General features: G+C 47.7%; 2 protein-coding genes and 1 long non-coding RNA gene across 13 annotated transcripts in view; 1 reads left to right on the top strand and 2 right to left on the bottom strand.

Moving 5' to 3' along the window:
* The window catches only part of IPO13 (importin 13), a 40087-nt gene extending 38475 nt beyond the window's left edge, over positions 1-1612 (bottom strand). For 2 of the 5 annotated variants that reach the window (XM_083446060.1, XM_083446062.1), the window contains exons 1-2: positions 1268-1612; positions 599-1111 (exon numbers count right to left, since the gene is read on the bottom strand). In XM_083446060.1, coding sequence (XP_083302186.1) covers positions 599-673 — 75 coding nt within the window. In that variant the 5' untranslated portion in view covers positions 674-1111; positions 1268-1612. Of the gene's footprint in view, positions 1-598 lie in introns of all 5 variants that reach the window. The other 3 variants (XM_083446058.1, XM_083446059.1, XM_083446061.1) reach the window with 2 other exon arrangements.
* A 2260-nt stretch (positions 1613-3872) lies between these two features.
* Positions 3873-11803, bottom strand: ARTN (artemin; the record flags this gene model as incomplete). 3 transcript variants are annotated; one of them, XM_083446125.1, is made up of 5 exons in its annotated part: positions 3873-5785; positions 6118-6310; positions 7051-7145; positions 11427-11562; positions 11773-11803. In XM_083446125.1, 4 exons carry the CDS (start codon positions 11548-11550, stop codon positions 5364-5366), a joined length of 834 nt encoding a protein of 277 aa, XP_083302251.1. In that variant the 3' UTR covers positions 3873-5363. The 3 variants fall into 3 exon arrangements, with proteins under 3 accessions (XP_083302251.1, XP_083302253.1, XP_083302252.1); XM_083446127.1 differs by lacking the exons at positions 11427-11562; positions 11773-11803 and adding an exon at positions 10419-10521; XM_083446126.1 differs by lacking the exons at positions 11427-11562; positions 11773-11803 and adding an exon at positions 10083-10137.
* LOC310680023 lies at positions 10343-24585 on the top strand. 5 transcript variants are annotated; one of them, XR_014512612.1, is made up of 3 exons: positions 10343-10471; positions 18482-18557; positions 19935-24585. It is a non-coding gene; the product is annotated as an uncharacterized lncRNA (long non-coding RNA). The 5 variants fall into 5 exon arrangements; XR_014512613.1 differs by lacking the exon at positions 10343-10471 and adding an exon at positions 12236-12476; XR_014512614.1 differs by lacking the exon at positions 10343-10471 and adding an exon at positions 12249-12481.
* The last annotated feature ends 1239 nt before the right edge of the window (positions 24586-25824 follow it).

Here is a 25824-nt window from a genome sequence, read left to right as displayed (position 1 = left end):
AGTGAAGCTAAAGGAGAAAGCCCAAAGTGCCATGAGTTCTGACTATGACATACTAAGGATTCAATGAGTAACAGGATGCCCCCTGGGTATGCTGTCAGGGCAGATCATCACTTCTGCAAATGCCCCCTCAAGCCAGCAGCAGTAGTGTCAGCCCCCCCACCAGGCTCATCATGATACGCTCTCAGAAGGAGGTAAGCAGAGGAAAGGTTCCCAGATTATAACATAAGGACCAATATTACTGCCACTCCAAAGAGAGAGAGTGTGTGTGTGTGATTCAATGGGATTCAGAGGCTACAGTAGTGCAAATTAAACCGTGAAGCCAATGTCAGAGACCAATAACATGCCAAGGGCACTCTCAATTCCCTGAAAAAGATCAAGATGGGAGCAGCTATGCCCACCGAATAGGTGAAGTACAAAACTACTGGAACTCAAGACAGGCTTGCCTGAGACAAATGTACACTAAAAGCCTGAGCACATTGAAAGCTCCTAATCCCGTGTGCGGAAATTAACTGGGGTGCAGGATAAGGCACTTCCACCCAAGCCACCCCGCAACCCCAACACAGGTACCCTAAAGCGGCCCCTCCTCCCCACCTCTCACCTTCTCCACGTTCTCCACGGTGAAGTCCAGGGTCTGCGGGAGGGCAGCGGCGGCAGCCTCCCCTCGGCGCTCCATGGCGCCGGCACGCCGACGGTCTGAGCCTCGCCCTGCACTGGGGCTCAGCTACAGGGGGGTAGGCGGCGGCGGCGACAGCGGCGGCAGCATCTTGGGGTGGAAGGACGGGCGAAAGAAGAGAAGAGCAGCCCCCCAAAGGAGAGAGAAAGGGCAATTCTCTCTGCCTGTGTCTCGCCCGAAGGAAAGGGGAGTGCTACGTGTGCTCAGCCTGTCAATGGGAGGGGTTTTTCTTTTTTAAAAAAGGGGTGGGGGCTGCCGGATTCTTTCCCAATATTCTTCTTTTTTAAAGGCGCGATGTCTTATCAGCTTCTCTGCAAGAGGGATACATGCCTAGCTGCCCCCCACAGGGTGATGTGGGGGAGACGGGACTCTCAGCAGGGAAATAAGGGGAGAATATCCCGCCTGTTCCCAACAAGATTCAGAGTGAATGGAAGCTACCTGCCTCCGCCCCGGTAAAGCGCACGGACTATCTGCGCCCCGCCTTGAGCGGGATTATTGGGAGGGAGGGAGCACAGAAAAGGCTTGATAAACTGACGCAAATTTCCTGGGGAAGCGGGGAATCTGTCCTTCTGCCCTTAATGGCGGAGGAGGTACCTGCCTATCACCCGCCACAGACACAGACAGACAGAAGGGCGTCTGCCGGTCTCGTACTCGCCCGGCCCCTCCCGCTCAACGCCCCCCGAGGAGGGTCGCGCTATCTGCCTGAGGCGGCAACCGCTGCTGCCGCCGCCACCGCCGCCGAGACGCCTCCCTGGCCGCTCAGTCGGACTAATTGACTGGCAGTTGGGCCGGGCACCCAGTGGGGCACCCAGTGAGAGCGGAGGGAGGGAGGGCCTCACGCGCTGCCGGGTTGTCTTCGCCAAAAGCCCTCTTGCCAGCTCGCTCGCTCGCTTCCAGTCAGGCGCCAAGAACAGCCTCTTCTCGCTGAGGACCAAGCTTGTGGCGGAAGAATCATGGGGGTTGTAGTTCCCAGCTCCGGAAGCGAGAGCGACATTGGCCGAGGGGTGCTGATGGGAGTTGTAGTTCTTGCAGTGTGGCGAGTCTCTGCCTACTGCACCCCCTGGTGGCGGGGAAAAAATAGTGAATCTCAGCTAAGCAGTGGGATTCTGCGAGACTGGGGCGGACGAAGTTGGAAGTGGCACCCCGGTAAGGGAGTACCTCGTAGCAGCAGCAAATTTGCAGCTGGTATAAAATAGAATGTTATGGAAACGCTTAGGTAACCCATAAATCACTCAAAGCAACTTACACAAGCATTCCCAATCCCGGTAGACAACCTTTCAAGTGGCATTGGTGGGTGGGGTCAGGTGTAAAAGAAGGCAGAGCATCGGATGTGACTCACCTTTGCGTAGTGGGCTACTTTTTACAGTTCAATGACATGTTCTGGTCAGATAAAAAAGCTGAAGGGGGCACAGAGCACGGTCAGTGACAATGCTGGATTAAACCCTGTGGAGGCCCCATGGCAGTTGAAATATTGGGGGAGGGCTCACAAATTATCTCCTAATACATTTTTTGTAATTTCTTAAAAGACCATATTATTTTGATCCATTGTCGAGGGGCCCCTAAAAGGCATAGGCCCATAGGCCAGTCAGTGAAGGATGTGGCCTGGGAGGTCTCAGGGCGGGAAAGAGAATTTGGAGAGCTACAATCAGCCCCCATCCCTGAGGTTCTTCAGCCCTGCTTAAACATTTAAACAACAAACAACCAAACCCAGTGGCATTGCGTGGGTTGTCAGTACCCGGGGCAAGGCAAGTAATTTGCGCCCCCCGCTGCACTGTCCCTCCCCCAGATAGTCTCTCGCTCTCTCTCCGCACCGCATGCCTGGCACCCCCCCCTCCACAGTGGGCGGCGACCCGGCGGCTTGGATCGGATTTGCACAGCCAGCACTGCAGTGAGAGAGAGTGAGTGAGCCAGGTAGGGGCAGAGAGCTGCGAGTGCGAGCACGCCCCCCCCCCCAGATGTTGTGCCCAGTGCGGCCGGCCCCCCCTGCACCCCCCACGCTACGCCACTGACCAAACCCTAAGACCACACCAGTCCCAGCAACATAAAGAACAAAACTAGGTGTCTTTATGAACCTGGGCAGAAAGGGGGGGGGCAGCTACTTTACAGATGCACTCCTACACTATTCGACAGAGTAAGTTACCAGGACTAACTTCTAAGTAAACACTGCACAACAGGCGCCAGTATAAACACTGCTTAAGCTACTTGTGTGGTAGGCACTAGTCCAGGATTTAGTAATGTGTGAAACATGTTTGCATAACTAACTGCTGGAGTACATGCAGTTATGCGTGCCTAATTTGTTATTACCATCACTTGTGTTTAAAGATTCTTTATTATTTGTTTATCCAATCCTGATCGGTAGTTGGATTTGTTCTTTTTAATGATTGGTGTAGACGGCAAGTTGTAAATATTTTAATTAATAAATAAAATAGCTTACCACTGATATTTACTACCTGCTAAATTTGAAAACATCTCAGATTATTCTGACCAGTGTGGGAGATGTGATTTGTACAATGTTGTCTCTAGTTTTAATGGGGTCTTACTTTTCATAATTTTTGTTTTCAGTGTGGAAAAGTCACTCCAACAGAACTCCCTTTTTCCTTTCAGGAATGTGTTGATAGATGCCAGCTTAACCTTGGCTCAAATTGGAGAAGCTCAGCAGCACAATCTATTCTTTACCACCTGTGCTGTTGTTAGAAATGAATAAAATAACATAGTCTAAGCATTTCAGAGGTTTCTAGAGCTTATTTTTATAACATCTGGCAACCATTTACCAACACTGGATGTCAGCGGATTCAGTTTTGAATAAAGGAACGTCAACTGCCATGTTAAGATGGACTAGTCTGTAATACTTTTCACAAAGTTACTTAACGTTTGTTGCACAAACCCCTCTTTTTACCCTGAAACTGAGGTGCGAGGACTCCCAGGATTTGCAGGTTTTTACCTAGAAAGGAAGCCGCTCTTAGTAAATTCTCCTAGGCACTGCTGGCCAGAGTTCAATCTGCTGGCCTTTTAACTCACTTTCAACCAAGCACGTATAAATAAACAAGAGGTTTGGCACATGGGTGATAAACTTTGAGATGACAAGGCACATAGTCAAATGCTTGTCTGCGCCCACACTTGCTTCAGAAACTATATTTATGAATTAAGCTGGTTTGCATATTTGTTGTTTCCCCCCCTCCTACACAGATACACATGAAGCCAATTTCTCACTGCCTTAACAGGCTTTATTGCTACAGGAAGTTGCTGCTGTACAAAAATAGAGTTTATTCAAATGCAAATAAAGGGTAGAGAATATAAAAATCAGGAAAGGAAAAAGAGGAAATGCCTTTGATCAGGCCAAGAAGGGAAAAGGGAGTAGGAACTGCTGGTCACAGGCCGGGACATAACATCAGCACCCGTTTTCAATGGTACACCAGGCCCGACTCTCAGCATCATAAATAGGTGCCACTGGGTGGGTAGGGTGGGGAGTGGGGTTCAAACAAATAAATAAATAAGTTAGAGAATAAATAACTTTGTTCAGAAAGTGTCACTTCTAGGACAGAGAGTTCCCCACCCTGCTGGCACCAAGCGATGGCTGACTCAGGGATTGGCAGGGGCTATTGCTGCTTCCAGTGTTGGCCTGGCAACTGTAGTGGCCAAACTCCAAGCTGCTGCTGGTGTGTTAGGGAATGTTGCAAACCAGGATGTTAACACCATCATTGGTTTTATAGGATAAGACCATTTTCTATAGCAATAGATGCCTTAATTACGCTGTGGAAACATAAGACTTCCATCAGCTGTGCTTCTCGATCTCCACAAGGTCCAGCCACCAGCCTCCCATCTGCCAAGGGCTTGTTCTCACCAGGAGAAGCTCCCCAAACCAGGTCAAAGATTCTAAGAATTACCACCATCTTAGTACAAAACCAGGAAGGTGCTCCATTCAGTCCTCAACAACTGTGCCGAACATCCCAGCACAAGACTGACAGCAGTAGCAATCGCTGGACCGTCAGAGCACAAGCTCACCAGTTGTAGGTTGACCCTGATGCTGCTGCTAAGCATTGTGACTCTGTCCTTCGTGTTCAACTACATCTGCTCTCTGATGGAGCAAACCAATTTGCTCAGGGAAAGGTTTGGGGGCTTAAAGTGGGAGAGAACATCAGCCTTGCAATTGACAGGGCCAGGTGACCTGAGCGAGCAGCCAATTCTTTCCACTGCCTGACAAAGTGGCAAGGAGTGATGCTCAAGAACCTACCCATTTGCACCACAGGTCTTTCAGGCTACATCCCTATCCTTCATCCCTTGAGTAAAGGTATGGGAAATCCCAGTGCTGCTTCTCCACTGGAGGGTGCAACTTGCTGGGTGAGCAAATGCACGACACGCTTGACGGACCAAACCCTAAAGGGGAGAACTCCTCCCAGTGTGGGTTTGCAGTCCTCAAAGGCTTGGCTGGCCTCCATCACACCATCTTGCTGCTATGAGGAACGTACCCTATGAAAATGTTCCACAGATGTGGAGATGAAGGCCCAGGCACCTTCGAGCTGTGGCCATCATGCTCTCCTCCTGCTTATTGTCCATGTGCTGCTTCTGCCTGACCTGGAAAGCCCCACCACAGACCGTGTCTCTCCGTGTCTCATGCCCCACCAATGGAGCAAGGCCCTAGGCATGGCTGCAGCCTCAGTGACAAACTGCGAGCTTGGAGTAGGCAGCCCCCTCAGCCCACACAGCCACACTCTGCTGCTGAGACATGGTCCACAGTCTGCCAGGCATTGCGCACATTCATAAAGGAGAAGTCCTCATACCGGGTGGGGCGGCAGCAGGGGTGGGAGGAAGGGTGGTCATGAGGCCCAGGCACGATGGTGCGTTGCTGTAGCAGGCTACTCAAGGCCAAGTCATAGTTGGTGCGGGCTCGCTGGCACGACCCACTGCAGTACTTGAACCGCACAATCTCCTCCGACTCGAAGCCCAGCCCAAGGTCCCGCACCTTCACCAGGCGGCTGTGCAGGCGGCAGAAGCGGCTGTTTTTGCTGCGACCGGCTTTCTTGGATCCTTTCTTGGCCTTGCCGGAGCTGGCTGGGGAGCGCTCAGCCCTGAGCAGTTCCGAAGAGCTCAGCCTGTCTATGGTCATGTTTCCCCCTGAAGGAAAAAAAGAAGAGGGGCGAGCAGAAAGGAGGACATGGGGAGAATGTTAGGCACCGGGAATCAAGGAAAAGGGCATGGGGCTCAATCTGCCCAAAAGATAACAGGCAGGAATATACCTATTTCCATTTGCTCTGCAAATGGACTGCCTGTTTCAAAGGGCATGGAGGGTGGGTAAATGGTTTAAAGAGAGGCAAAGCATCACAGCAGTGCCTGAGACAAAGGAAGCTGGGGACCACTGTGTGGGTGAGGATCCAACTGGGAAAAGTTTAGATCCTCACTACCCCAGACTCTCACCCACTTCCCCATGAGACATGCCAGGTTCCTACCGTGCCAGTGGCTCCATGTGCCCAGTGATGATGCTTCCCTGCTGTTTTCCTCCAGAGAGGCAGGGCTGGCAGTGCCCATGCTGCCATCAGAGGCAGCTCCCAATGTCTGGTTGTTGTGCCAGGTCTGCGGGGTTGCCATGACTGCACCAGCAAACAATGATAGCAGGGTGATTGTACCCCACAAACCCCGCTCCTACGAAAGAGATAATGGCACACCTCAGTAAGCACACCTCATGGAAACAAGGGCACAGAGAATGCTGTCCTACAAAAGAAGGTGCGATGAGGAGGCAATGTGTTGTGCCTCGAGGCTACTTCACCTTCTAACGTGGGTGTCACTTCTGTGCTGGAAAACACATGCTGGCCATGTATATGTGCCATAATTGCACCATTATGTGAAAAGATAAAGGTGCCCAGGAATCCATTTCATCACATGCATGCCAAGTGAGAAGCTACAGTTATAGATGCATGCAGCAAAGAAGACATATGCAAGTTCACATGAGCAATGGACAAGCTTTGGCCTACATAAAAATGAAACCTATGTAAGAAAACTGCTATGTACAATGCAGCTCTCCAAGACAAGGTTCCCACAAGGGGAGAGGCCAGTGTTTCTCAAACTTGGGTCTCTAGCTGTTGTTGGACTACAACTCCCATCATCCCTGACCACTGGTTCTGCTAACTTGGGGTGATGGGAGTTGTAGTCCAACCACAGCTAGAGACCCAAGTTTGAGAAACACTGGGCTAGGCTAACAGAGAGCAGCAAAGAACCAGATTCATGCATTGGAAACCCAAGGCAAGTGATGTACCAAGAAGCCATTCCATCTCATACATTGGGAGAGCTGGGATCCTCCTGCAGACAAGGGCCTTTCTACCTACCCGTTGCTTCTGAGGCTCCTGCTCCTGTGTTGAAAACACCCTCTGGCGAGGCTAACTCACCCTGTATCGCTCTTGTTGGACAGGCAAACTCCTGTAGGCAGAGGGAGATCTGTCCGATCTGTGCCTTGGCCCCTCCACTCTCCACTCCATCCTACCTGCAACACAAAGACACAGTTCAGGAACCGGACCTTTCTTTCCTAATTGGATAGCCTAATTTCTACACCTTCAGCCTTACTGTGGCCCAGACATCACCCTTGTCTAGATCTACACTTCTCCTTCCTGCACTGCAAGCCTCTCTGGATAAGTGAGTCAGTTGAGCTAAATAAAAGCAGTTCAGATGACCCTTGCAAGAGATAGTTGACCTGAAAGTTTGCAGTTTAGGATCTGGTATGAGTCTGTAACAGGAACAGGGTTGGGCTATGAGACATTCCCATGGCTCTGTCCCAATAATGTATCTTGGCCAATGAAAAATTAAAACAAGCCATTTCCTTAGCATCAGCTAAGACCACCAATATCCACAGCAAGCAACTATCTTGTGGATGCTGGTGCTGAAATAAATAAAACAGGCATGAGTGTTGCAGCTCCTTGTATTTCATCGTCGTCTCTAGAGGGGTACCATGGAGAGATCAGGCACCTACCCAGGACTGGGACAAAAGAGGTTCCTGGCCAGTTCCAACTCTGATGAGACCTAGCTTGATAATTTCTGAAGGTTTTGTGCTAGTTCATGTTTATGGTGACATGCACACAAATGGCTTGGGGTTTGTAAGGGCTGCCACCAGGCATGCAACCAGGGAAAGCTCACATGGAAGAGTCTAGTATGACAGTAAGTGCTTCCAACATGGGTACTTTATTATGCCATTGCTATGATTTGTGAGATATGAGCACACCTGTCCCACAACTGCAGACAGTTTTACCCCAGTGTAAAATTTTAGATTGTAAGCTCATTGTTAGAGCTAACCCACTGAGTGAAGCACCAGATTTTATCAGAGGCACAGTCTGCCCTCACACTACTTTCTGCCCTGCAACTACAGAGAGCGGTTCCCCAGAGTATTAAACAGCTGAGCCCTTTTAAAAGAGCTTGTGTAGAGGCTGGATGCAAAGGTAAACCCTTTTGGTTCTTGATTATCCTTCCATCTGAAGTTGCCACCACCTTAATTAGCTAGCTATGATATTAGACTACCTTCAACTGGCATTGATCTGACCTGACCAGACAGGATTCATCTCCTGCATGAGGGAACATCTGGGAAATCTGGTCGTTTGCAGAGATGTGCACTTTATCAGATTCCCACAAGGTGGCAACAGAGAACCAGAGTTTTGCGTTTTTTTACACTGCCCATACCACACACACAGAGGGGAACCTTTTATCTCATCTCAGTGGCTAAGAGGGAGAACCTAGCCCTGATTCCGCAGACTGAGAGTTCCAAAATGATTTAAAGACGCAGCAGTGCGGGTAGCTGTGAGAAAGACAGGCTTCCTGGGATAGTTCAGTCAGTAGAGCAGGAGACTCTTAACTTCAGGGCCATGGGTTCAAACCTCACATTGGGCAACAAATTCCTGCATCACAGGGGGTTGGACTAGAGCAGGGGTCGGCAAGGTTTACCTCGCCTGGGCCGGTTCACTCCAGCAGAGATCCCTCCGTGGGCCAGATTGCGCATGCACAGCCGCAATTTCCGGCGCCTGAGCATGCGCAGACGTGATTTCCGGCACTGTGAAAGCAAGTCCCTGTGCCGTGCTGTGCTGGTTTAGCACAGCGCATGGGGACTCGCCAAGTGGGCTGCTCAGTTAGGGGACCGCTCGTGGGCTGGTTAAATGACCCCCGTGGGCTGCTTGCGGCCCATGGGCCTTAGGTTGCCTACCCCTGGACTAGAGGACCCTTTGGCCCCTCCCAACCTCCCAACACTACAATTCTATAGACTATGAGCCTTCCACTGAAACAGATACATCTCTATCTTTGAGCCCTGCACAGAATATCCATGTCTGTCCTGGAAGGTGGGGAGGTCCTACCAGTGATTTTGTAGAGAAAAGAATAGCTTCTGAAGATCAACCTGTGAAATGTGGAAATTATATCCTCTGGGTCCAATGTCCAAGCACATCCTAATAGATACTACTGATCTTCAGAATTCAGACTTCTGTTTATTTTCTGCCATCCAGGCAACCATACCTAGTATGCAGAGTCCCCAACCATGCAGACATTGAGGCCCAGTGGAAATCTGCCTCCATATCTTGCCAGACCCAGCACAGAGTAATAACCACACTGATTGCAGAGCTTCTGGGAGTCATCAGCTTCTAGCAACAACTCTGGAAGTTTCAAAGACATCTTTTCCCAAGACCTTTGGGTGGAAAAGCCATGCCTCCTCTGATGCAGAGGCCTGAATTTGACTCATGTTCATTAATGCAAGTCTTCCACAGACCTGGATCAGAATTATGGGGGTAGGGAATCAAGTTCAATTCCCAGGGAAACCCAAGAGGACTGAGAAGAATGGAAGGGAGGGGAGGCTTATCCATTGACTGCTGGCTGCCAAATGAATTCAGAAGCTGCGTCAGAAGGATGACACAAATCCTTTGAAATGTATTCCTGAAGACTCCTGCCTGGTATGGGCCACCTAGTAGCACACAGGGGCACGGACATTATGAAAACAGCATCTTCCCCTGTCATGCAGCTGTTTCGATTAAGAAATGAAGGGCTGCTTGTGCTGCATTTCGCAAATCAGGGAGGAGTGTTTGGAACAGGTTCTGGGAGAGCCAAATAGGCAGTCAGAGCACATAGGACCACATAGTCTATTTGTGGGTAATTAGGGAAATATACAAAACAATGGCTAGTAAGAAAGGAATGGGTTAGTATGGGCGGGGAGAACAGAATATTATCTTTCTGGTGCCTCAAACTGTCATAACAATCTGAAGTGGTGACTCTAAGGCATTCCGTTGCAGAGCTGCAGGAGTTTTTGAAGGAAGCTGGTTTGAAGATTTATGTTTACTTTCCAAAACAAAGAGATGTTGGCAGCAAAGTCTTCCTTGAAGCTGATGAGCAGCCAATATACACCCTGCTCCTTCTCCTGCTCCTCCACCCCCACAACTCTGGACATCCTGCTCACTTTGTAAAGCATCCATGCATATGCTATCCTGGACCCTTTGTGGCTGGAACAGCATGCCAAAGTGTCAGTTCTGGAGCCTCATCTCTGGACACTCAGCCACCGGAGCAGCCCAACATGTCCCTGGTGTCTACAACGAACACAGTCAAAAGACTAAGTGAGCAAGCAAGCTAATGCAGGACTCGCAACCTGACGCCACATTCTCTTGAACAGTAACCAAAAACAGCAGGAATTATATCTGCTAGGAAGCAACAGAGAAGTCACGCCAGGATCGGAACCACAGCAGAAAAGAGGAGTGGGCTGCCGGACACCGGTGGTGATGGGGAGTGGAAAACAGACCTGCTGTGCAATCCTCGGCACGTTTACTCAGACGTAAGTCTCGCTGCTCTCAGGTAAGTTTGCATAGCATTGTAGGCTCAGTGACTGAGGTGGAAGAGCTGAGTTTCTCAAGTTTTGATGATGTAGAAATTGTGTCGAATTCTTCTCTCTCTCTCTCTCTCTCTCTCCTTTGAATGCTGGTGGAAATATGTTCTGGAAGTGCCTGAGGAAGCCAGAGAGGTCCTTCCTGATACGCCTGGTCTAACAGCCCCAGAGAGCTTGCTAGAAGTTGTTAGGCTCTGTAGGGTCAGTGCATCTGGCTGTTTTGGTGGGTCAAGTCCACCCAGGTACCATGAGCAGGATTCCTGCATTGCAGGGGGTTGGACTAGATTACCCTGGAGGTCCCTTGCAACCCTACAATTCTGTGATTCTATGACTCCTCAGTCCCATCCAACATTACCAATGGTCAGAAATGATGTTAGTTGTAGTCCAGCAATATCTGGAGGGCCAAAGGTTAGCCACTCTTGGACTGGAGGAAACGCAGAGAAATGCCAGAGAAATTCTAGAAGAGAAGAGGACCGTGGACCGCCTGGGAAAAGGCAAAGAGACACCCTGCATCCGGCTCTCTTGTCTTTCTCTGCCTCGCTCACACACACATACAACACACTCAACCATCGATTCTCTCCAGAGGAGCTGCCTGGAAAACTTAAGACTGGAGCCACGAGGCAGACCTGAGCTGTGGGGTGCGGGGAACCGAGAGAGCGAGCGAGCGTGCGGTTCGACTCCGAGCAAGCGGCCCTCTGGAGAACGAAGGCGCTCGAAGTCCGCCAAGAGTTACCCGGGTCGGCGGCGGAGAAGCAGCCCTGCCGCGACAAGCGCCCGCTCCCCTTCCGAACAGCCTGCCTACTTGCTCCGCTCCAGAGTCTTGCTTCTCCGCCCCCCCCCCCAGCCGCGCATTTGCCCCGCTCTCTCCTCCCCGCCCCAGTCTAGGGGGCGCTGCGCTCGCGCTTTCCCGCCCGCCGCACTCACCGCGCGCTCCGTCTCGGCAGATCGAGCGCCTCCTGCTGCGCGCGGCTCTCCGGGGACCATGCTCCGAGGATCCGGGCCGGGAAGCGCCTCCCTCTGCCCTCGGGTACCGGCCCTTCCAGGGCATCGAATCCGCTCCCTGCACGGGAGACACACGGTCACCGGCGGCCTGGTCAGAGCCACGGGGAATACCTACACCGGGATCGGCCGGGGAGGGAGCAAAGAGGAGGGCCCCCGCGCCCCTTCCCGACGACCAGAGATTTCGCCTCTCCCCGCTCTGGGACAGAACTGCGCACACCCACAGCCCTTTCCCCGCGAGGACCACGAGCTCGCCAGCCCCCCTCCTTACCTCCCGGCGGCGGCGGCGGCAGCGGCTCCTCGGCGGCTCCTGCGCTCACCCGGCCCCGGGGGCCATAGCCCGGCCCCGCCGGGATCGCTCCCTCGGGCGCCCGACGTTCACGTCGCCTGCATGGCCGGCAGGTGCCCGGTGGGCTCAGCGCCCCCCTGCGGGGAAAGATCGGGTTAGAGCGGCTGGCGTCTGGGCCAGAGTCGGCAGGGCAGCCCCGATCCCGGGACCCCCCTCCACGCCGGGCCGGACTCACCGCACACGGCGAGGCAGGGAGCCGGCGGGGCGCTCGGCCCTTGGGAAGCGGACCTACGGCCGGCCGGGCTCCGGGACGGGCGGCCTCTGGCAGGAAGAAAAGCACCGGCTCCATCTCCGCGGCTGGCAGAGTCTGGTGTCAAATTCCAGCCTCCGCTGTCACCTGATCCCCAGGGCGGGGCTCGCCCGAGAGACAAGAGAAACAGCCACGGGTGGGACCTCGCCGCACCCCACCCCGGCCGCCAAGCCGAGCAGCCGGCGCAGGCGCCGCCCCTGGGACCGGCGCGGAGGCCCCTGGGGCCCTCGGGCAGCTGGCGCCCTGGCGACGGTCATGAGGCACTTCTCTGCCTCCTAGTCCTCGCTGCCACCAGAGAGTGGGGGGATTGGAGGCTGCGGGCACTTTCGCTCTCTGGACAACATGGTGGAGAGGATTGGGCCCAAGGAGAGCCAGAGTAAGGTGCTGCTTCTGCCGGCTTGCGCTCTCTCTCTCAGGGAGGGACAGCAGGGAGGGTGCAGGTGAGCAGAGGCAGCTGCTCATGCAAAACGTGGGCCACCCACATACTCACTCTCACCTGCATCCTCCCTCGTGGTGGCACAGTATTGGGCATGACGTTTGCTTGCACTCTCAAGCTGGGCAGTCCTTACTGCTGCATCACCCGCAGGCAGAGCTGCCCAGGGCAGGAGAGAGCAGATGAGTGGCTGGAAGCCCTGGCAGTTGCTCCTTACACCCATCGCTAGGGGAATTACAGAGCAGTCCTTGCCCACCCAAACTTCTCATGGATGTTGTGCCACAGCAGGAACTGGTCTGTAGTCCATGCCAGTGCGGTGCTGGTGATCAGCGGCTTGGCAGTGCTGATCCCTGACCCTAGTAGCTGAATCGCGGCTGCCTTTCTCTGGACAGAACGGCAGGCGCACAGTGCTGTTCTGCCAAGTTCTGCTCTTGTCTCATCAAGCTCCCCCAGTCCCTACTTCCAGGTGCTCAGTAGCAGTTAACTGTCTTCTATCCCCCGCCCCATCATCCTTAGATAGTAATAATTTGTATGACTTTGCTCACTTATAAAGTCATGCATTGGGGGTCCTTCATCATTTTGCTGCATGGGACCCCGTCTTCTGCCCCCAGATCCTGGCCTGAGGGCCCAGGAGCATGTGCTAGGGGCCTGGGAGATTCTGGGTTATGGGGTACAGTGGTCTTGTTGGAGAGCAGCTAAGCCACACTGGAAAGTCTTCCCTTTTCTGATTCCATGGAATAGAGGCAAGGCACCACCCAGTGTAACAATTACGCCCCCTTTCCCCAGCTATTCAAGCACACATGCAACTCCCCTCTCTCCTTAAGCTAGGCTGGTGCCTGTGGCCACTCTGCTTTTGCTGGGGACCAGGTGCGTCTTACCCATAGAGGCGCCAGGGCGCCAAGTTCTGGAGGGCGCCAGGGAAGAGGCAGAGGCTGGACGCGGCACCTGCCAGCATCAGCTTGCCGCCCTTGCCCACCACGGCATGCAGCAGCCAGCTGAGCCGGGAGGCACCGCAGCCAGCCTCCACCGCTTCCCTGCCAGAGGAGCCACCCTCCAGCCGCTGCCCGCCTCCTCCAGCCCCGCCGGCAGCGCCGTCCTCCCTAAAAAACTCTGGGAAATGGGGGCGGGGGGTGCCAGAGGGAGCTTTACACCACGGCGCCAGATATGCTTAAGATGGCCCTGCTGGGGACTCAACACAAATGTAAGCAGATATGGCACACTGGTTTTCATATGCACCTTCGGAAGACTCAGTTACTCTGATTAACGCTTCCTCATTCAAAATATAAAAGGGTGCTTTAGTCCAAGAAGAGATCATTGGTCCATCTAACTTGCTATTATCTAGAGCAGAATTCCACCACCATCCCATGAGTCCTGCACAGCTTGGGCTGATGGTTTGGAAAGGCTGGTCTACGCATAGATTGGCAGCAGTTCTCCAGTATTGACCTTCCTCAGCAATATCTGGAGATGCTGGGGCTAGATGAGGGACCTTCGGCTCTGCCGCTGAACCGCAGTCCTTCCTAGCCGGCTGGAGGAGAAGCCTGGATCTTTTCTGGAAATCACCACTGGCGTTGCTCACATGTCCCACGAACCCCCTCCCCACGCCAAGTGGATCATGGATTAACTCCCACATAGCTGCCGAGGGTATACCTTGCTAATCTGTTTGTGGGCAGACAGCCCAGTTCTTACCTCCAACTCTTATGTTCTTCTCCGGACCTCAGCGGAGGGACTGAGATGGCTCAGCAGAACCACCACCCCAGGTCGCCAAGCACCCTACCCCTTGGAGGCCTGGGAAGGGAATGTATTCCCTGCGCCTTCCCGGCTCCCCTGGCACCAGGCAGCTCTCAAGGGCACTAGCTTGCATCCAGTTCTCACATCCCGTCCCCTTCCCTTCCTGCTGCCGCTGCTGTACATCGTAAGCCCCTTTGCACCGTTTCTCTGCTGGCTGCACTTGCCCTCAGCTGCTCTCTCTTGCCTCTAATTAGCTATTCCAATGGAGTGAGCCAAATGGGGCGCTTGCTGTTGGCACAGGATCTAAACTGGGATCGCTTGATAAATTGCCAACCCAATCTCTCTGGGCTTATATAATAATTCTTTGCTCCAGAGAGGAACTGCACGCTCATTAGTGGTTTCCACTGCTGGCCAGGGAATGGGCCTGGGGGATGCCTCTGCACCTGGCCCTTCCCCCACCTCCTGCCCTGGGCCAGCTATATATAGGCCAAGCATTATTTACTCTTAGCTACATAGGGTCTTACCCCTGAGCACATTTGCTTAAATCCGTTAGGATTATCCTGTATGACAGCTCCGTTTCGTTAAAGTGTAGCCACTCCTCCCTTACTTACACTTGCTGTGCCGTGATCTTAATAAGCATTATAGTGTCAAGTAAACCTATTGCTAAAACTGCCCTGCTCAAGGCAGTCTCAGCGGGATAACGCTTTAGAGAACCAGCACCAGCTTTAGACCCAACCAGGGTGTCATGCTAAATCTACTAGTGTGGACCCAAGATCCTTGACAAACTGGGTTTTTAGGGAGGAGGAGATTTGAATCCTGGCCCCAGCAAGGAGCAGTGCCAACCCCACCCCCTCACTTGATGTGTTGCAACTGGGAAATATAAGAACAATAACTGGTGCCAGAGATGTTTGTTTTGCTCTTTCTACCCCACACCTTCCCCCCCACCCCTTTTTGGGTCCTGCCTTTTAGGTTGTAAGCCTGCGAGCGGGGACTGTCATGTTTTTAATCTGTGCAGAGTTTATTAAAAATGTAGGTACTTTGTAAATGAGAAAGCATAACAATTGAAATCAAAAGGGAAGGGGGCATCCAATGAATGTTGGGAAATTCAGGACAGATGAAAGGAAGTACCTCTTCCCACACTGTCTAGTGAAACTATGGCATTTGCTCCCACAAGGTGTTGGGGTGGTCACCAACTTATATGGCTTTAAAAGAGGATTAGACAAATGCACAGGGGATAAGGCTGTCAATGGATACTAACCATCCTCTGTTCTACCTTCACTGTCGGAGGCAGTATGCAACTGAATACCAGTTGCTGAGGAAAGGTGTTTTTGGCACTCAAGTCCTACTTGCAGGCTTTTTATACACATCTGGCTGGCCACTTTGAGAACTCAGTGTTGGACAAAATGGGCCTTTTGTCTGATCCAACAGTTCTCTTCATATAGGCTTTCCATGGAAATACCTGGGGACCCTTGGTGGCATGAATACTGCCTCACAAGTACTTCTCTGGGAGCAGAGCAGCACTTATACCACACCTTTGTCTGGATTTAGGAATGTAGTGTAACAAAGTCTTTTATGTTCGCTTTTATCAGCACCGCACTTTTAGGTTCTTTTTGAACTATATGCTTATTGTGGGGCTCTGCTGCCATTTTTGCTCCATTTTAATATCAGCGTTGGTTTGTTGTTGCTATGTATTTTTAAATCAGTTTGCCATAAGCTGCCTTGTGGGGTCTAGAAATGGAGAGGCTGGGAAGAAACCCTCTTGATAAATAACACATATACAGATGGTAAAGACTGCCTGAGTCTGATTACAGTGAAACCCAAAAGTGGATGCAAGAGCTATTTAAAGAAGAAGGTATATTTCTCCCTGTTTTTGGAATAGAAAGCTGGTTGCCTGCAGAATTTATGGTCTGTGCTAAATCTTAGATGATTTTCTCTGTTGCAGGCTGTCAGTGACCAAGGCAACAGCAGTACATGTAGTTATAGATATAGATATAGATATTAGATATAGATGATATAGATATAGATATTAGATATACCTTAAGCCTCCATCTCTATCTCTATCTCTCTATCTATAAACTGCTGCTGACACCCTGCTATGGGTGGGTGTGAGCGGGTGAGATGGGGTTAGCTTTTATTGACACCTTGAAGCATACTAGTGTTCAAATTATTATTAGTAGTATTATTCTCTGCCACTGCCCCCCAACAGCCCTTAGCCATTTGTATCAATTTCCTATGCTTTCAAGGATGGGGATATGCCTGTCATTTTTTGATAAAATGATTGTTTCCTGCCCTGACCCCATGAGATAAGATGGACTATAAATAAAATGAAGCAAATTGCTTGCAATCAGCTAGCTTGACCTTCTGAAGAAATAAAAGTCACATCTCAAAAAAGCCTCAAGTGTAGCTGTGTTAACCATTTAAATCTATTTTAGCAATTGGAGCAGGCACATTTAAAATCACCCACTGCCTTCCACTGCCAAAACTAAGCAGTACAACCAGTCCACAATGCTGGCGACAAAGGCCCTAATTGGGATAATTTTTCCACATGAGGTGGACCTGTGGAACGGTTAAAGGTTTTGCTATAAAAGGTCAACAGATATATTGTACACTAAAGCTGGAGCTGATCTCATTATTGGGTGGACAAAACAAAAACTTGCTTTACAAACAAGTCTGTTATTTGTGATAGGGGCAGCCATGCAAGTATAACCTAAGAATTAACACAGAGAAGTAACATGATTGGTCCATGGGTAGAGCAAAGTGTGCAACCTTCCCTTGGCCAAAAAAACCCCTAACCAACCAAGTAAAAGTTGCTAAAGGGGAAACACATGGGTCAAATTATGTACTTTATCGTTTTCTTACTTCTGGAAATGAAATAGTTGGACATCGGCTTCAGATACTGGACAGATGTTGTAAGTTAATATAAAGAAAATGTTCTTGCACAATTTTTCATTCTCTGTACTTACATTGCATAGCTGAGTAAACTGTATAGAATGGGGGAGGCAGTCTGGATTATATCCATGGGTCCCTTCCAGGCCTGAGATATTGTATCTGTGGGGTTAGAACAGGGGTCAGCAACCTTTTTCAGCTGTGGGCCAGTCCACCGTCCCTCAGACCATGTGGTGGGCCGGACTATATTTGGGGGGGGGGGGGAGGAATGAATGAATTCCTATGCCCCACAAATAATCCAGACATGCATTTTATATAAAAGGGCACATTCTTCTCATGTAAAAACACGCTGATTCCCGGACTGTCCACGGGCTGGATTGAGAAGGCGATTGGGCCGCATCCGGCCCCCGGGCCTTAGGTTGCCTACCCCTGGGTTAGAATATGTAAGATGAAACCTGTTGAACCAGTTAAACCAGTTCCTTTGTTAGCTCATCTAAATGTTCATCACCAGCATCTTAAAGAGTGAGTCCTGTTGTCATAGAGACAAATGAGTAGGTCTTTTCCCACCTCACCTGACTGGATCCCACATCATCCTAGGATTGAAAACAATAGGTAAAGAGGGGCTGTGAGAGAGAGAGTTTTGGCTATCACTGGAAGCTGGAGACACAGAGGCTTGGTCTGTGCTGGACTCAAAAGCTGTGGCTTGGGGATCCCCCTGGGAACCTAATGAGGTGGCAAGATCTGTTGGTGTGTTTATGCTGTGAGCCCTTCTATGCCAATCCTATGTTCAGGTTGTATATATGTGTGTAAATAAAGACATAACTGTCTCCTTTGAGCTTCTTTCCTGAAACCGGAAACCTGGGTAAGCATTGGGTAAGTCTCTTGCCGTTTGGAGATTGGGGTGAACAATACCAATTGCAAATGCAACACCTCCTCCTAGTTAGTTTTTGAATACAGTAAGCATATTTTATTTTAAAAAGTGGGGTAGGAGAATGGAATCTACTTAAGGTACAGGGAAAGAGTAAAGAGTTAAACCATGGCAGGTGCCACTTGGCCTACACAGCATCAAAGGCATATTTGTTCCTTAAAATACTGTAGCACAGGAAAAATGTTGTTTGTGGGGATCAGTTGTCCTCCTTGCCAGAATAGAAATTCTAATATTTTTCTAGAATAGTTTCAGAGGAGATTGGTTGAGGTACAACTATAGCAGCCTTTGCCAACTTGGTGGCTTCCAGAGGTGTTAGATGAAAACTTCCACCCGATTTGATGGAAGTTTTTATTATTATTATTATTATTATTATTATTATTATTATTATTATTCTTTTTTTTTGCAGGTAACAACAAAGAGCAACTGACTTCAGCCTGGAAATCTGGAAAGTCACAGGTGAGATGCATACATATGTAAGATGGGTAAGTATAATCCGATACATTCATTTTATAATATATTCTAATCATGAAGTCCAGATTTCTTTTTATGTGCAGGTAAAGAATCTTGTAGATTATTGGTAAAGTCCCAGTATATTGCATAGAAATGCTCTGCAGAATCTTTGCCTTTAATTACACAAAGTGGGTTATTTTTTCAGCGATCACCAGTCTGCAAATCTTTGTACCATAATGCAAGAGTCAACTTTAATGTCTTCCATTTTTGTGCTGCAGAAATTCCGGCAGCTGCCAGCATCCAAGTAATAGCTCTTTTGAAGGACACTGCTTCATAGTATTATCCCACATATTTAATAAATAAATAAATAAATGTGTGGGGTTGCTTGAATCTGAAACTTAAATGTCTGACATTTCTGCAAATATCTCTTTCATGGACATTCTCACCATAAAGGGGAAAAAGTTCCCTTTTGAGCACACCCTCCTCCAACAGACCTGGGAAGGTTGAGAGTTTATGTGTGAGATCTGAACAGGAGTTTGGTGCCATCTATGTAATATTGTACTTTCAAAGAGTATTCTTGGATATAAGCAGATATTGACTCGAAGGGTTTACTTGAGCAAATACCATTCCACATAGTTCAATGTTGAAATTAAGGTCTTTTTCCTATGCAGTTTTCAGGCCAACTAACTGGCCTGTAGTTGTGTAATAATTCATTATACTATACATGGTAGAGATCAAGCCTCTTCCTACATGCCCTTGGTTTAAGAGTATAAATTCAAATTTAGTTAACGGTCTGGTGGCTTGTGCAATTAAAGCATTATATGCTAAATAAGTGGGAGAACTGTATTTATTGTAACCAGTAGAGTCTCGTACCTACGGGACCGCCTCTCCTGGTATGCCCCACAGAGAAACTTACGGTCTTCAAATAAAAACATCTTGAAGGTCCCAGGCCACAGAGAAGTTAGGCTGGCCTCAACTAGAGCCAGGGCTTTTTCGGCCATGGCTCCGATCTGGTGGAACACTCTGTCACAAGAGACCAGGGCCCTGCGGGACTTGACATCTTTCCGCAGGGCCTGCAAAACAGAACTGTTCCACCAGGCCTTTGGCCAGGGCACAGCCTGACTCCCTCCATTGGCAATCTTCGCAGAGCTCTGGCCCAATGGTTGCCAGTGGCTTGAATTAATTAATTTTATAATGAATGATTTTAAAGTGTTGTTTGTGCTGTTTTATTGTTGTTAGCCGCCCTGAGCCCGGCTTCGGCTGGGGAGGGCGGGATATAAATAAAATTTATTATTATTATTATATTATTATAAGTCACCTGTATTTATTGTTAGTTGTTCTTTGGATATTGGTTTATCATTAGCATAAAAACTACAAAGTCTAAATAAATGTTTTTTCTTCCATAATAGGATGAGATTTCATAGAGCTGGATCTTGGACTTGGGTGTGAAAGCCAAGTGATGTTAAAGGTGAACACAAAGGAGATAGACATCTCTGCAACCTTTTCCATATTGTGTTCTTTGTATATGGGTTGTGGTATTTTATCTAAAATTGTTTTGGAAATTCAGGAGTACCCATATTTTATTTTATATCATTTAGTCTTTGAGGTCAATCCATTTCTTATTTGTTTTAGTGATGATAAAATTACATTGACATCGCCTATCCACTCCCTTGATTTCCTGTAAAAAATAATAATAATAGCCAGGCTGGACCATTTTTTTTTTTTACACAAACACAAACTTTTAAAGTATCATTTACCATTTCTTGAGTCAATTGGGTGGAAGTCAAATTAGAAGCAATTGGGAAGGATATAAAATTTTAGGTATTATCATCATTTGAATAAACACAGTTATGAAGTTGAAAGATGTAGTTTATCCCATCAACCCAAGGCTCCTAACTTTTTATAAGAGTATAATTTAAAATGTATAATTTATTCAATTTATATGGGATTTGTACCCCTAAAAATTAGTCCTACAATGTGGAATAGGTGTTTGCTGAAGCTTAATTTGCTCCATTGGGCCTATATTGTGGTACATGATCCATGATTTATTGAGATTGGTTTTAAGGCCTGCCATTTTTTCAAACTGACCTAATTCTGATTTTAGCATTGGTGAGGTGTCCAGTGGATTAGTTAACATGCAAATCATGTCATCAGCATAAATGCTCTTCATCCTTTCCTCAGTCACCGCTAATATGAGGGTTGAATTGCAGTGAAATTGCTAAAGGTTCTAGAGAAAAGGGAAAGAACAGTGAGGACAGAATATACTGTATCATTTATCTTGCATCTGATGGACAACATGGTTCAAAGCATCTGGAGGGCACTAAGATGGTAAAAGCTGGGCTATATTATCAATTTTGAAACCATCTTCTGCCCCTCGCCTGGTCAGAGAATGTTCTAGGGCCTTTTTAACATTCTGGTAGGTTTTATTACATTCTATGCTAGGAATGTGCTGCTCTTTTTCAGTTAGTGTGCCTAGGATTTGGGAATCATTCTGAAATGTCGGCCAAATTATCACTTGTTTTGCAGGGAAATAACATTTTCCCAGCAATAAATAGCTTTTCTTGTTGTTGCTGGTAAAGAAAAAAAGAAAGTGTTTCTTCTTCCAGACAGCATGTCAATTGCAGCAACGTGCTTGGTGTGGAATGTGGTTCTGGCATGTCAGAAGCACTTTTTGGTTAATGTCAGTGATGTCACTGGTGACAAGCACCACTCTTCCCCACCCCCTGGTGTTACTTTTAAAGTTGTTGTTGTTGAAGTTGTTTTAAAAAACATGTTTCTTAAAAAAAATCTTTTCAGGAGTTAAAGGTCTTTAATGAGCTTTCCTTCTGTAGCATAACAGCAGGAGTGCCAACTGCAGCCTTGTTAAATGTGTAATGAGCTGGGTAAACCCCATCAAGACTATTTCCTCCCTTGAAATATTGTCCTGACATTTCCTAATAAATTATAATCATAATAATATTCCCTCTAGACTGTGTGTTCCTCACCAATTCTGGAGTGCACAAACTTTGTTAAGTAAGTCAAAGAAAAACTCAAAATACAATACTCTAAAGTTGCAATCCAAAACACACTACAGAGTAAACATCATTGAACATAATTATTTATATTTATATCCCACATTTTCTCCAAGGAGCTCAGGGTGGTACACACTCCAGTTTATCTTCACAGCAATCCTGTTAAGTAGGTTAGGCTGAAAGACTGTGACTGGCCCAAGGTCAGCCAGTAAGCTTCATGACTGAATGAGAATTCAAACACTGCTCTCCCATGTCCTACCTAGTCCAACACTTGAGGTGCCACACCACATTATTATTAGGACATTCTTTTGAGTCAATATATAATATATAGGGTTGTACCTAGGGACCTAGATGAAGAAAGGCATTAAGAACATAAATTCCTGACAGTACGTGATATGCAATTTGCATTAAAAGGTCCTCTCTACATTCTTATGGGGAAAAAAAACAACCAACCTCAACAACTTACTTTGGCCCAAAACAATTAAGAGCAAATTCTGAAAATGCTTGCAACCTAGTTTATTTTCCCCCACACATGCTTAGTTTGTTCAAATATTGAGTCCTTCTGCGGCTTATTTTATAGATCTTGTATTAAAGCCTATCTTATAACTCTGTTAATGTCACTGGAGTGGGTTTGTTTGTTTTGATGAGTCATTCTGACAGGAGCATCAGGAGCCATTGAAGTAATGGCTTGAATCTAATCTTCCCTCATTAAAGCAGGTTGTTTAATAGACAGTCAGATTTAAAATATACAGTTATAGGGGAAAACAGGTAATTCCGAAATAACATTCAGGCAGTTCACAATTTCAAATCGTTTAAAAGTTGTATTTTCTTAGGTGATTTGCTGGAGGAAAAGGTGTCTGAACTTCAGCAGAGTTAATTTCTAATAACCAGAACCCACTCCTTGTCCCTTTCAGGGACTTTCAGTGCAATATCAGTAGTAGCTGGCATTTTTCTTCGAAGCAAAAATAGTGGGGGATTTTCCTTTAAGTTCCCAGGCCCAGCTAAGGTGCTATGCTCCTTTCATTACCACTGACATCACAAAGGAGACCACTCAGGCAACACTGGTAGACAGGTAGCTCTTAACATAGAAAGATATTCTGTGCCTCTCAAGACTGGAAAAGGACTTTCTCCAAGACTTTAACTGTCTATTTATTTATTAACAGCATTCATGTCCTGCCTTTCTGTCTCAATAGGAGGGTCTCTAGGTAGTTGTTAGTTCAAAATGCCACAAAGCTCTTTGTTGTTTAGGCCTTGGTATGTTGGTTCCTCCCACAGATATCATTGCTGTTGGCACTGACATTTAGAAGGTGGCTGCAGAAATGTCAAATCACCTATTTTATAATGTCTGTAATGTTAAAAGTGATTTGCCATCAACACTGTGTTTTGTGTTGTTCCTTCTATTCCCCCCCACACTTTATCCTTTCTTCAGTTTTTTTTAAAAATACGTAGACACAGAATTTAACATACTAGTAAGCTGAAGGGAGAGCAGGGTTGTGAGAGAGGAAGCCACGGGAAATGGAGGCTGATTAACATATGTCACACATCACCAGCTTGTATAATTGGGAAGGGGTGAGGGGAATTCTTTTAAACAAACAGTAAAGGGTGGATACAGGGACGCAGGTGGCACTGTGGTCTAAACCACAGAGCCTAGCGCTTGCCGATCGGAAGGTCGACAGTTCGAATCCCTGCGACGGGGTGAGCTCCCGTTGCTCAGTCCCAGCTCCTGCCAACCTAGCAGTTCAAAAGCACATCAAAGTGCAAGTAGATAAATAGGTACCGCTCCAGCGGGAAGGTAAATGGCGTTTCTGTGCGCTGCTCTTGTTTTGCCAGAAGCAGCTTAGTCATGCTGGCCACATGACCCAGAAAAAATTGTCTGCAGACAAAGGTTAGCTCCCTCAGCCAGTAAAGCGAGATGAGCGCCACAACCTCAGAGTTGTTAGTGACTGGATTAACTGCCAGGGGTCCTTTACCTTTACCTTTTTAAAGGGTGGATGAGACAGAAGTATTTTGCGATTTTCGTTTTTATAAATCTCATCCGTGTCTGAGCTCTGGCGTCTTTCTTGACAGCTCAGTGGTTTCTGTACTTTTCTTCAGCGCTTAAATGCAGAACTCACCCAAGGCAAAACAGAGATGGTGTCCCTGCCTCCCCTAGTACCCAAGGCTGCCTGAGTTATTTTGACACCTGAGGCAGAAAATCTCACAAAACACTTCTCCTCAGGAATAATATAAAATAACAATAAATTATTTATTGTCCTTTCTTGACTCTCACAATCGGCTGCCTAAGGTGGCTCCCTCACTCTGGCCTGCTGGAATGCAGAAACACATATTGATGAGCTAGTTTCTCCTTCCCCATAGCAGGTTTACGGCTTTTCCTATAACATGTATATTGCATAAAGGAGATTTGCATGGGTGACACACAGTTAGAAGCTATAGGATTACATTATAGAAAATGCCTTAAAAGCATTTGAAGACCTTGATGTTCTGGACATCCCCCCCTTCCTTCCTTAGGGACAATCAGGTTTGACTTTTATGACCATTGTCTCAGTCCTGTCAACATCCTGATTCGCTTAAGGCCACAGGGCCAATTTCACAGGCAAGTCTCTGTAAATACTTAGCCAAGCCCTGGCAATTCTTTTTAAGAATCATGATGTTTTTATGTTTATATCACCCCAGTAAATCTCTTAATAAAGTATTGTGTGAATTGGGTACTGAAGTTCTATTTGGTTCTTGTAACACGGGTGGGGCATGCCTTGCATTGACTGATCAACTGGATAAACTTGTAGTGCTTGATAAGAATCCAAAATTATTATTCAAGACCAACCTTCTTCTTATGCAATATTTATCTCAAGATTATTCTCTTCTCTTACTAACTGACACAATGGATGTTTTCCCTAACATTTTAAGCTGTCCTAAAATTTACATTATGTGGCCTATCCCAATGCAAATGGTATGTCAGGAAGCATTCTGCTTAGACAAAGCCTCAGTGTCCCATTTATCTTATATAAAAACAACTAAAAATGACTAAAAATAAAATAAAATAAATAGTGAACACTCTGTTTGGGCTAATCAAGAACAGCAAGTAGCTTCTTCTTTCTTAGTGTAGCTTCTGATCCAGATCCATGTGCATATAAACCTGGCAGAAAACACCAAATGCTTCACATGTAGGACTGAAAGTTCCATGATGTTTTCCTTTTAAGCATGCTGGCAACATAGTAAGTAGCTTTTTGTCATGTCAGACAATTTGTCCATCTAGCCTAGCATTGCCTACTCTGGCAGTGGCTCTGCAGGGCAGATTCTTCCACATCACTTCCTACCTGACCTTTTCAGTGCAAGACACCAGGAATTGAACCAGGGACTTTCCCCACACAAAACTTGTGTTCTGCCACTGAGCTATGGTCCCTTCTTCTCCCCAGTATGTACGTCAGCTGGAAGTGTGGAAGCTGGCCTCAACAGACATCTCAAAGGTACTTGTTTCCACTAGGGATTTCTCAGTACTGAAAAGGAGGACTGCTGTGTGTTGCTTTAAGCTATGTTTAAATCCTTTTTTCTGTTGACGATGGCATGGGCATGGCATTCTCTGTTCCACCTCTTTCTTGTTTTCTCTGTGCATCTCCTGCTCCATCCCTCAATCCACTTGCAGCTTTCTCCTCTCCTCTCATGATCACTTGCAGGTTTCTCTTTATTTCATATCCATATCAATTTTTTATCCTCTCTCTGGGCTGCCTCAATCCCAGGCTCAGTGAAATAGCTGTCCACTTTCCATCCAAATACACAGGGAGAACACTATTTTCTTACCTTTATATGTTGCTTTTCTTCCATCATGGAACGCATCATGTAATTCCTAGGTGGCTACCCATCCAAGCCCTGACCAGACCCAGACATGCTTAGCTTCAGCCAAGTGGTTGCCCAATGTGCTTTCAGAACATACCTTGGTTCCATGGCCACATTCTCCTCCCCCTCCTGCATAACCCTGTTTGTCTCCAAAATTCATCAACTAGTTGAGTAAATTGGGCATTTGGATGGAGAAAAGGATATAGATAGATGGGAAACATTTAAACTAGTTAATGTCTGCAAGGCAAGCTTCTGTTATAGAGGAGCAGACTTATAGCATGGTGGCAATCCTATACCAAAACTGTCCTGTGGCTGTACATTGTAAAGGGAGGTTGCAGAAACTTGTCCATCACTATGGATATTTGCATCAAGGCACTGTCAATAAGCTTTCAAGAAACCAGACTTTTCCAGAACACAGTTCTGCTTTTCAAAAATATATTTACATCTCATCTTTTCA

Source organism: Podarcis tiliguerta, assembly GCF_965153285.1.
Source record: "Podarcis tiliguerta genome assembly, chromosome: 6".
NCBI classification, from domain to species: Eukaryota; Metazoa; Chordata; class Lepidosauria; order Squamata; family Lacertidae; genus Podarcis; species Podarcis tiliguerta.
Note: the sequence above shows the minus strand (reverse complement) of the source record. Positions and strands in the feature narration are given on the sequence as shown.